Source organism: Ruditapes philippinarum, unplaced genomic scaffold (assembly GCF_026571515.1).
Source record: "Ruditapes philippinarum isolate M1 unplaced genomic scaffold, ASM2657151v2 ctg3586_1_1_1_1, whole genome shotgun sequence".
NCBI classification, from domain to species: Eukaryota; Metazoa; Mollusca; class Bivalvia; order Venerida; family Veneridae; genus Ruditapes; species Ruditapes philippinarum.
The window spans coordinates 42,466-55,049 of NW_026867210.1; the positions used below are offsets into that span (position 1 = coordinate 42,466).

At 33.4% G+C, this 12,584-nt stretch overlaps 1 protein-coding gene across 1 annotated transcript; it reads right to left on the minus strand.

Moving 5' to 3' along the window:
• Positions 1 to 7,032: 7,032 nt before the first annotated feature.
• LOC132735311 (zinc finger and SCAN domain-containing protein 12-like) lies at positions 7,033 to 10,983 on the minus strand. Its single transcript, XM_060722253.1, has 2 exons — positions 10,841 to 10,983; positions 7,033 to 8,295 (listed from the first exon to the last, which is right to left on the minus strand). Exons 1-2 carry the CDS (start codon positions 10,841 to 10,843, stop codon positions 7,237 to 7,239), a joined length of 1,062 nt encoding a protein of 353 aa, XP_060578236.1. The 5' UTR covers positions 10,844 to 10,983; the 3' UTR covers positions 7,033 to 7,236.
• Positions 10,984 to 12,584: the final 1,601 nt, after the last annotated feature.

Consider the following 12,584-nt stretch of genomic DNA (forward strand, 5'->3'; position numbering starts at 1 on the left):
TACTCCAAAACCGGGAGAGACCGAACAATAAACGTGTGGTACTATTCGCCGGTCACTAGTAAATCCCGGTCAAAATAGACCAGGAGAGACCGGGAATTACCAATAGGAGTACATCTCTCTATTAATAGATTTTCGGAATATTTAGGTCATCAACACATCATTCTATTCACCTTTCGGATACATGTACAACAATAACATACCATAATAACCCACTGTGTACTACAAAATGATAAATAAAAATACCCCGAAGAGCGCGATTTATTGACGGAAAAGGTTATTTCATTTGAAAATGTTTGCATTGCGAAATTCTCCAGTTCGCTACTATTATATACGAGGGGTGTTCGGGAAGTTTAAGGACTTTTGCTGTAGTTTGATAAATAATAGGAATTGTAAAACAAGAAAAACACCATAAAATATTTAATTCTTATACAGCCAGCTGTAAAAATTACAATGAAATACATTAAACAATAAGTAAATTACAAATAAAACAAAACATACACCGAAGCATACACGGAGCACGCTAACGTTACGTCAGTGCTAAATATGTTAACGTCAGATTTCCCCGATCGTCATATCGACTCACTTCTCGACTTAATCTCCATTCACAGCGATACATTTTCTATGCCTCTTGACCAATTTGTCGCACGTGTCCTTGTACCAGATGTTGTCGAATGAAGAAACTATTCTCTGGGTTTCAATTTGTAATTCCAACCCGGGATCAAAGCGTCGACCACGCAGCTGTTCTTTGATTTCCGGAAAAACTCGGAAATCCATCGGCGCGAGGCCTGGGCATCCACTATTGACTCTCTACCGTTTCGGAACATGTCATGCCGTCTTAATACTAGCGATCTTCTGCATTTTTTTGTTGTACTGGATGCTTGAATCATTTTATATGTCTCCGTTGGTGTCTTTTCTATTCTATACAAAACTTGATGATTGCCCTGACTTCAACGTCGCCTATTGACGTCATTTTTCTCTTGATTTGTGTAAGCACCAGTGATGTTAAAACCGTTGTTATTCAAACAATTGTAACGATTTACGAGTAGAATTTTCAGGAAATGACGTTGACGTTGTATTTAACGCTCTTGCTTTTTCGTGACGTTATCCATTGAAATTTAAGAAAATTATTATCAATTAAATATATCGGTACCATTATCTTAAATACGATAAAATCGGAGTGCTCCGGGTATGCGTTATGCGGTTCCTATAGAAACAAATTTCGAGCGGTATTTGTCTATTCTTGTTAGTAAGCGTTATACTACATATTGAGCACATATTTAAATTACATTTTGTGAAATATGGATAAAAACGCACCATTAAGGAAAAAAATACAGCAAAAGTCCTTAAACTTCCCGAACACCCCTCGTATATCGCGACATTTCATTTTTAATTAATAATCAAGCACCCTCATACCGATCGGAATGATCGGCTTTTATTATGTCCGACTAAAAGGCTCGAGAAGTTGCTGTCGCCCTTTTACAAAATCTGATTTCATTCCATAAGAGGCGCCGCGCTTCGACGCGGACGCCAATCAAATCATTCCTGTGCACAGGTCATTATCGATTTAGATTAAGAACTAGTGTACATTATTCCGTATGTTTTGTAAATCATTTAAATTTGCATAATTATACTTATCTACTGTCCATGAGAGAGGAGCCAGATATTAAATATGCTTTCACTGATGCCTACCTGGTAAGGAAAGTAATTCCAATACAAGCAAGACTTACAGGACTTGTAAATGTAATGTGACATGAAATGTTATGTGTTTGTGTCACCACAATAAAAATATAAGATCAGATAAAAAAATATCAAATATGTAAAACATGCCTATAGTGCTACTCATTTTCTACAAATATCAACAACTAATCATGATAAGAAATATAAATATCCATTTGTAAATAAGCCAAAACAAAAACTTTCACTGACTTTATTTTTCAAAATGTCCGTTACATGTTACAAATGGTATATCATGTTATAACTAGAAAGGCATTGATGCAAAACATCAAATGGTGTCCAGGCAAGAAATGTAGCATGTGATGATGAACAGATATTCTTATAAACCTTTCAATGGTTAATTGGATTTTACCAAAATTGTACATTTATATCATAGATGAATGGGCGGACGAAAGACATTGTTCATCGTGAACTTTGGTAGACTTGCTAGAGAAAAGAATATTAAATGTATTTTCTTTTAAACATACAAAACAGTTACTGTAGTCAAAATGAAATGAACAAAGTCTTTATTAATGTAATTGTAACAAATATACAAACAGTATATATAAAAATAGTAGCAAAAGGGACTAATATAGTAATATTACACGCATTTTTTTTCATGTCAAATTAAGAAAAATGGTTTCTTATGATACCAGGGACTTTAGGTGCTATATTTTAAGTCCCAGATAAATACTGAAAGTAGAAAACACACTGGAATGAAAAATTTGGGATGAATTTCAAAAATACTAAGACTTCAGGATTTTTTTGTTAAACGCGTTAACAAATATAATTGAACATTAAAAAAGAAAGGAGCTATTAATTTACCTGAAATAATCTACGGAAAAGACAATTTCAAAATGATGTACATACATAAACCGTTGTGTACTACAGAATAATTAGTTATTTCCTGAAGAAGATACAAAAATAAGAAATAAATTACCAAATTTAAGTTTATTTTTTGCTTTGTCTACTGCTTTTACGCATGAAATGTGTTCCCGTTCTCATTCATTATATGACATGCTGCGAATCCCCGAAGAGTAAACCAATATATATCTTTACATAATAGAATAGGAAGGAATTCTTGCTTCCGAATTTATTTTTTTGCTGTAAATCGAAGGGATTAATTGATAAAAACCGGATCCATGGACACAAAAATTGTGAACAGATACCATAGCTAACATTTCAATATCCACTGTCTAGTTCAGTCGTTGTTTTTATTTCAGTCTAATATAATAGATGATCTATTCATTGTGTTTATTCTTTCAGTCGAAGGCCGTCTGAAGTCAGTTGGACTTCCTTTAAAATGTACAGGAAAGAAAGGAATACAAAAAATATTTCATTGGTCATTTTAAAATTACAAAATCTGGTTGGTCATTCTAAAATAGAATTTAAACGATAGTTCTTGCCATTTTAAAATATAATGTTATAAATTTTAAATACCTTTGTAAAATGTACTGGATAGTAAATTGATCAAATATTTAAGTTCTGTTCAACCAAACATCCTCCCACAAAACATGTTACACAGTGTTTAGATCTCAATACATTTTGTAGTGAACAGCAGAAGAACTTGCTGAGTTTATTTTACACAAGAACTTACTGAATTATTTATATACCGTGAACAAAATAACGAGAAAACTTAAATTAACCAGTTTTACTTCGACCGTATGCAACTTTTTTAAAGATACTTCTTCTTGTTGTTGTTTTTACTTTATATTTTCTTCAGACTTTGGCACGTGGATGTTCAAATCATGATTGTAAGGCAGATGAATTATGTTTGCCACGTGGTAACAGCGACTTTCTGTGCGTTAATGAAGGTAACGTACATTTTAAATAAAATTATTGTTGTTTGTGAATGCTCGTGTTTGCATAGATATATGACGTCAAGTGTATGTGTGTGTCGTTAGTTTTATTTATACTGGGCGCCGGCTTTGCCATATGTCCCAGACTATCGGCCTGTTACGTCGCTGGTCGTAGAGCCTGCAACGGAGGACTTTGTTCGCCTGCAACGTCGCTGACCTAGAGCCGCAACGGAGGTCTTCTCATGCCGTATTTCGTCGTTTATCTTCTCTGGGACCCAGTTCTTCGCTTCTTGAACGCAGTAGACAATAGGAGGAACGGCACCTCTTCCGGGAGCAGCAGCTCTTTGTAGGGCCACATCCTTCCACATTTTACCGTGGACATAACGGTTTGTTTGAAGCAACGCAAACAGAGATCCTTAGATACAAGTCCGACGAGTTGTGCCACCCCACACTTTGTATTTGTATAAATGTATTATAGTATTTCACAGTCGAAATGAGTGTTCATCCGTAGTGATATATTATTCTGATATATTGTAGTTATACAAGGGAATTTTATGAAGATATATTATAATCATTCTAAAAAGACTTTTTAAGATAAAAAGAAAAGATGTATGTATATATTAATATATGTTATTTTGGTTCTGGAGTGATATATGTGGATATATTACCTGCTAAGATTTTATATCTATTGATATTTTATCTATTATATATTCACATATATCACTCCAAAACCAAAATAATGATTTTATTACCCTTTCCCTGCCGAGTAAGACGATGTTAAAATAAATTATTGTTGTTTCAAATGAAACGTCTAAATAAGATTCCCTTTTGGGTACCCCTTCACCACAACATGACGTCACATAAATACATGACGTATTTGCTTTGGAACCTTAGGAATGTAAACAAGAGAAAATGAGTAGTCTGTTGAAGACTATTTATTGTAACGTTTATGAAGCTTTGACGAGGCCATATTTGTTTTCAATACTGATGAGAATATTTAACATTACTGATAAATACTATTTATTTGACAATTAAAAATGCTTGTATAACGGAATTTACACCGCGTATTATCGAACCGTGCGCGCATCGCCACAGCGCATTTTGTTTACAACTTGGGGTACCCAACGGGGAAATTTAGTGTGTATATTACCCGTCTGGCCCGGTAATATCAATTTCTTTCGGCGGATAAATATCTAATCAAAAAGGGGGAGAAAATCTGGAAGGGTAAAAAATATGTATATTGTGAAAATAATTATCAAAAATTTAAGCAAATCATATGGCTGAATAGGTGGCTGGGAATGTGACTTATTCAGTGGCTGAAAAGTGCAGGAACTGGTGTCCAAACACCCAGCATAATCATTGGACATAAATATATATGTATAGGTGAGTGTTTAATAATACGTATTAACAAAAATATTTGGTCAAGCTAGCCGAAGGCAGGCGACCAATTATTTTGTCAGTACGTATTATTAAACTTTTTAACAAGGGGGAGTATCACGCCGTTCGATACCCAAACAAACAAAATGGCTGATGCAGCCGAAATGTAGGTTCTTTTTTTTTCAACCAAAATCAAGGTATTTCTCTAAATCACCGATAGTTCCGCCCTTTCGCTCTACAAGATGTCTACACCTTGTCAAGTTTCTAACATGTCACATTCACGGGGGAGGAAGTGTTACACGAAAGATGGAGTTCTTATGATAACTTGTTTGGAGTTCTTATGATAACTGTCTCGGAGTTCCTGGAAAACGTTACGGATTTCTATGGAAAACCTTTCAATAGACTTGGAGGAAACACATGAAAAATGGTAAGTTTTGCCTTTAAATGGGGAGTTTGAGGTGCTAAATTAAACCTTGATATTTAAGCTAGCCCTACATATTGTATTATGTTTCAGAAAACCCTTTTAGACCATTTTTCATCGCCTTTTTTAAAACAATCTGGTAGTTTTGAGTAAAATTTCCAAATAACTTGCTCATTTGTACATATTAACATTTTCATTTGTGACCTTCTTTATTGTTTTACCTAATTACCTAAATGTAATGGAGATTTGCAAACATATAGCCCAGGTTAATGAATTTATACCCGATTTTTCAAATGTCACGGAGTTCTTGTGATAACTCAAAATATGTTCCGGAGTTCTTATGATAACTTTTGTTACTGCCAGTGTGTTTCTTGGCTTAATTACGACACGTTTAAGCGTATTTTATTTGTCAATAAGTGTGTAAATCATCAGAAAACGTAATACGCTCAGCCTTAACACAAAAATTGGTTATATAATGTTAGTTTTGAGCGTGTTTTAGATATTTTTGCGAATTCATATTGACATTATGAAACAGAACGAATGCACTAAATGTTTCTTTGTATCCTGTTCGTCAACTTTAGTTTTATGTCATAAATTTCCTTTGAAATGTTAACGCTGAATTTACAGCAACTACATTTTTCTTGTGAAGGCAATATTTCTTCGCATAATAGACATACATACAGTATCGTTAATATGATGACAACGTTAAGTTAATATGCGGTATATAGCTTGGTGTGTAAGTAATTTTGTCACGTAAATTTTTAGATAACTGTCATTTTTTCAGGATTCGGCTGTCAGATGCAAATACTGCCACAAACGGTTCCTGACACCGTTCGAAACAGTTCGTCATATCATATGCACCCTAAAAGAAAAGTTGCGTTTGCAACAATGAGGCCTTGTGGCAAAATTAAAACTCGAACATTCAGTATATCTGGAGAAGACATTGGACAGGACGAATCCAGAATATCCTATCAGGAAGAAAGTGGGATGCTACACGTACTTACCAAAAATACTACAGAAAGCCCTATACAAAAAATAAAAAGAGTAAATACACCAACCAAAACTGTGCATAAACAGTTATTTCAATAACCTCTCAGTGTGACTTTAACCTCGAAACCTAGTTCATGCACATGATACATATTCTCATAGTGATAAACATTTCTACTGATTTTCATTAAAATTCCTCCATGCGTGTAAACAAAAGTTTAATTGAAAAACAAACTGAAAATAAAAGAACAGTTTTATTCAGAATGTTGACATTCGCAAATATTTCAGGTATTATCAAGATGCTCGCTTATATTAATTACAATAATTTGTAAATGTACAAAGATTTTTATCTAACCTTAGCAAACGTAAACCAATCTCTATCGCCAAATGAATTAAGCATAACATGATTTTAGTTTATGATTCAGTTAAAACTAAAACAAATCCTAATTATCAATACAAATAATTGTGATAACTGCACTTCTTGACAGATCACAATAAAATACAAGAATTATTGATTAGTATAATAAATACATAATATCATGTATAGAGCCCTAATTACTGATTGCAACAATACAAACGAAAATATCACACAATTTACAACAGGATCAATATGAAAAACAAACATTAATAAGAATTATAATTTTCTCAAATTCGACATGTTCAATGTAAGGATTTTACATTTATTGTTTAATCTTTTACTTTAATACACGTCTTACTGAATGACCCGTGAAATGTCAACGCAGAATGAAATCTTCAAAGAAAATGTTTCAGTGTTAGTGTTTATTTTTTCATGGTAGCATATTTTTACTTAAGAACTATGCAACTGTCCCATAGTGATACCTCGTCGCCCCCATTGGTAAACATGGTAAACATAAAAACGATAAAAATAACTGTGAAGAAACTTAGAATTATAACGCGGAGAAGGAGCAAAATAACAATTTAACGTTTTGCACATTTCTTTTGGTGCCTTGCTAAGGCTGTACGCCACTTGTATGTCTTCCCACATGGACACTGAAAATCAATCTTTTCATGGACAGCCTGAGTATGGTCCTTTAAGGATGATGGACACCTGAACACCTTTGAACAAATCAAACATGTATATCTGTCTGAAATGCCCGAGCAAGATTTCATATGTTTATCTAAACTTGTTTTGTAGAAAAAACGCTTCTTGCAAGTTGTACATTCATATTTCGCTTCATTCTTGTGGCTATTCATATGTCCATCAAAATGTGCTTTCTTTAAAATCTGTTTATCGCATATCGGGCAATTGTAAGGTGATTGGGCATGGTGTAACTTTTTATGACATATTAGTCCGCTGCGTGTTAAGAACGGTTTAGAACAATATTCACAGAGAAAACGTTCCTCCTGGTGAGATGATCTTCGGTGTTCAGAGAGGATATAATTGTATCCAAACGACTTGTTACAAATGTCACAACTGAATCTTTTAAGAGCATGTTTCCTTGTAACATGCCGCGACAAATTTCCCTTAAATTTGGTCTGGAAGTTGCAAATCTTACACTTCAACAAATTAGTAGAATAGGATGTGTCTTCGGTAACCATGGCGACAGGCATTAAACATTCCTCTACATTCCTTGACCCGTGAGGCATTACATTTTCAACAACAGGCATTACACCTTCCTCGGCTGACATAAGACACTCACTAGTAGACAACAGACCTTCTACTGTCACCAGACCTTCTTCAGACGACATTATACTTTCTTGAGCTGACATTATACTTTCTTCAGCTGTCACTAGACCTTCATCAGTCAATATAAGATCATCTTCAGCTGGCATCTGACTTTCTCCAGCTGACATTAGAGTTTCTTCTACGGGCATAAAACTCTCTTCAACGGACATTGGACGGCGGTTTGACTTTGGTGTACTTGTTAGTGGATCATCCATGTTGAGACCTGTTGCATTGTTATTATCATCAATACTTTCAACGGATAGGTTCATCGACATTTCCGTTTCGTCTTGGAAAGACACGTGTATCATCTCCTGAAAAATAAATACATCGAGACTGAATCATTTAACAAGCACGGCAGATTCTTTTTTCATAAAGTTTTCAATATGTACATAAAGTAATTGTGTGTCTCTTTTATGTTTTAATGTTAAACCTATCTACAGTTAAACATCGTTCACTCCAATTCGGATATGTCGAACCCCTTCCGTCGTAGCTCGAACTCACTGTCGGATAATCCTTGTCAAAAAAATGAATGAATAATTTTTAACTTTTTTCGTTTTTAGTTTTAAAGCTACATTCGTTGTTCATGTATGTGCATACCAGTCATTCAGCGGTATTTATACAAAAAAAAGCTAATATATTATCAATAACATTATTTTAAAAATCACCATTATATACATGAATATATCATAATCCTCCAGAGAGAACAATTCTAAAATAGGCACTGAAACGTTACCATAACTTTGCGTAGAGAGCGAGATTATTACTATTAACACAAAAAAAACAAGATAATCTTAGCGTATTCATTAGCCTTTTGTGCTAAGTACAGTCTGTAATAAGGGTAATTTTCCTTAAATGTAAAAAGAAGTTATCTCTCCTTGTTAGATTTAACTTTCATGAGTTTATCGTTCCTGAAAAAAACAACATAATCTTAACTTATATGATGAAGGATATTGTAAGCAATCACTTAATTCTTCCAAAGTTATAAAAGTTGCATACAAGTGTATAATGAAACATACAGCAGCCAACAGTTTGCACTTCTAAAAAATAAATTATCGGTAAATAACCCCAAATCTTTTATTTGAAACTGTTTTGGTGTACAGTCTACAAAGGATAAGCAGGTGATAAGCTATCTTCAGAAAAAACCTGTATCAGCGGTCCCCTGTATTTAGCAGTAACATGTCTTAAGCCGCCAAGCAAAAATTGTTAAAAACTTACACTTATTTCTCAGTTACATGTTTAAAGCAACCGACTTTCTTAAGGAGACAATATATATGAGCCGCGCCATGACAAAACCAACACAGTGCGTTTGCGACCAGCATTGATCCAGACCAGCCTGCGCCTCCGCACAGTCTGATCAGGATCCATGCTTTCGCTTACCAACTCTATTACAAGTAGAGAAACTGATAGCGAACAGCATGGATCCTGATCAGACTGCGTAAATGCACAGGCTGGTCTGGATCCATGCTGGTCACAAACCCATTATGTTGGTTTTGTCGTGACACGGCTCATATTTAGGCTTTCCTCAAGCAAGAAGTGGAAAAGTAATTTGTATCATTTTATATCATTAACAACAAGTATATAACCGGGATATCCTTAACACCCGTGCACCCGAAATGTATGATCTTTTTATATATAAAAAAATCAACCGATCACTACCGATCTCTACTACAGATTTGCACGTGCCCTACGGGTTCGAACGATTTATTTTTGATATCAATTACAGCAAAAGTTGTTGCAAAGTTTCCACAACTAGGATTATATAGGTGGAATGCCCGTAGGACTTCAACTTTTGTAGGAAAAATGTATGCAATAATTTTCCGAAATATGGAGATTTATGTACGTCACGTGATGCTACTTTGGATTAAATAGAGAAAGGAACATGGTCGATAAACGGCATGAAGCTAACGGTGACTCACATATCTTATCAAAGACTTACTTTCTTTGTATTGTCATAGAACTTTATACATTTCTATGACAAAAATGATACCTTTTAGAAAGTAAAATATCCGTTGAATACCTAAAGATGACACCCACCTCATTAAATTTTGATAAAGGTAGTGCATATTAATTCCTATTTTGCTACAAACCATTTACATATATTTTAATTCCGCAGACCGATACTGCGATAGCATAGTTACTTAATGTTCTCTAAAACTGCCAGGAATAATATGTACATGAGGAAATCATGCTTGAGTATTAAATTCAAAGCGCATTTTTATCCTCTAAGTCAATGCTCTACATCAAGTATGTTTAAAGTCATTCCAATAAATAAAAAATACAAAAAGACAGCAACAAAAAACAAAGAAACACATAAAAACCCAAACAAACACAAGAAACGGAGGTGAGAAAAATATCTCTTGAAATGAAATACACTCTAAACCAACGTTATATAACCAAATATTTGTGCAAATGATAAGCGTACTATGCTCCTTAATGATTTACACACTTATTGACAAATAAAATACGCTTAAACGTGCCGTAATTAAGTCAAGAAACACACTGGCAGTAACAAAAGTTATCATAAGAACTCTGGAACATATTTTGAGTTATCACAAGAACTCCGTGACATTTGAAAAATCGGGTATAAATTCATTAACCTGGGCTATATGTTTGCAAATCTCCATTATATTTAGGTAATTAGGTAAAACAATAAAGAAGGTCACAAATGAAAATGTTAATATGTACAAATGAGCAAGTTATTTGGAAATTTTACTCAAAACTACCAGATTATTTTAAAAAAGGCGATGAAAAATGGTCTAAAAGGTTTTTCTGAAACATAATACAATATGTAGGGCTAGCTTAATTATCAAGGTTTAATTTAGCACCTCAAACTCCCCATTTAAAGGCAAAACTTACCATTTTTCATGTGTTTCCTCCAAGTCTATTGAAAGGTTTTCCATAGAAATCCGTAACGTTTTCCAGGAACTCCGAGACAGTTATCATAAGAACTCCAAACAAGTTATCATAAGAACTCCATCCTTCGTGTAACACTTCCTCCCCCGTGACATTTAGATAAGCTAAATAAATGGCCCTTTCAACATACAAATCAGGCACATTTTTAACTGAAATGCCACAGAATATATACCTTTATCTACAGTAAGACTATCGTGTTTCTATAAAATATGTGAAAAAACAGCGAGGAAAATGATGGAATTAGGTAAAAACAATGGAGTTAATGAAATGTCTACATCCTTCTAAGATAAATGGAAAATGTGAGAAAAATACAGTCATTAGAAATTATTAATTGATCCAAATTCGTTATAAGCTCCAAGTTATTTACTCACATTTAAAATCCCTATTGATTTGCTTATTTGAAAAATAGTTCACTCTTTTTATTTTTCTGTGAACAGGTGGAGAGAGTCCATTTACAATGAGTTTTCCAGTCAAAAAATGTAATCATTGTATTCTTAATATCAAGGATTGTTAATGCAGTTCATTCCTATCAACTGAAAGAAAATAATGTTTTGGTTACTTTAAAAATAAAGTTTAAAACAGTCAGCAATTTATAACAGACATTTGATTGTATCCTCACATTTAGAAACACCTGACCTTGCCTATTTTTTTACGTTGGCATTGTTTTGAAGCCAAAGTGTTGAGTTGAAATTCCGCCTAACTAAATATTTTACAATTCAAAGTGCAAACCCTCCCTAATATAAAGCATTATTAGACTGGTTAGATGACTGATTAAGTAAATTTTATTTAGTAAGTACACATTAACCAAAGTTAGACTAAGCAGAAATTTGAAATATAGTACAATGTGATTGGACAAAAAAATGTTGATCATTGAACTAATTAAGATATGTTTTAATTAAAATCATTACTCGGATGATCTATAACATAATAATTATGAATTTCAAATACATTTAGCTTCAGTAGGGAACAATCAAAGCATGAACAAAAGTCTAATTCAAAATGGAATTTATTATTTATTCATGTAAAACAAATGAACTGAAAAGTAACAAATCAGGCTTAACGCTTTTTACAGATTAGATCGCTGGCTTGTCCAGTAAATTATTTACTCTGTACATTTACTTTACTGTTCTATTATTGTTCTCAACTGACAGTAAATTTCAGTAATATTGGTTTTTATCTATTATCTGATTTATTTTCTTCATATCATATGAACGTTACACATAATCATGGAAGTTCCTTTTTTGTTGCTTCTTGTTCTCAAAAAAAATAGAATTAAATTACGTGATTGTTTAAAGCTTTTGCAATGCGATATCAATACATCACAGAGTAATGCAATAGTGGACATTTTAAAAGATATCATTCAAGACTGACGCATTATAAATAAAGGTTTCAAAACAATTAAAGTTATAATGCTCGCCTATACGGTTCATTTCGGTGGCGAGGGTGAATAACCAAATAAACACACTTAAAATTATTGTATTATCAACTTAAAATAAGGAAACATGTAAAAGCAACTTTGTGGTTCATGATACAGCTTAGGTCATATTATTCATCTGAATATTATGGCATTATGATAATAACAAAAATGATTCATAATTTGTTTAATTGATCAGTTCTCTGTCTGGAGCATTTTATGCAGTAAACTGCAATATTATATGTAGATTCTTCTTACATTTTGGAATTTAAA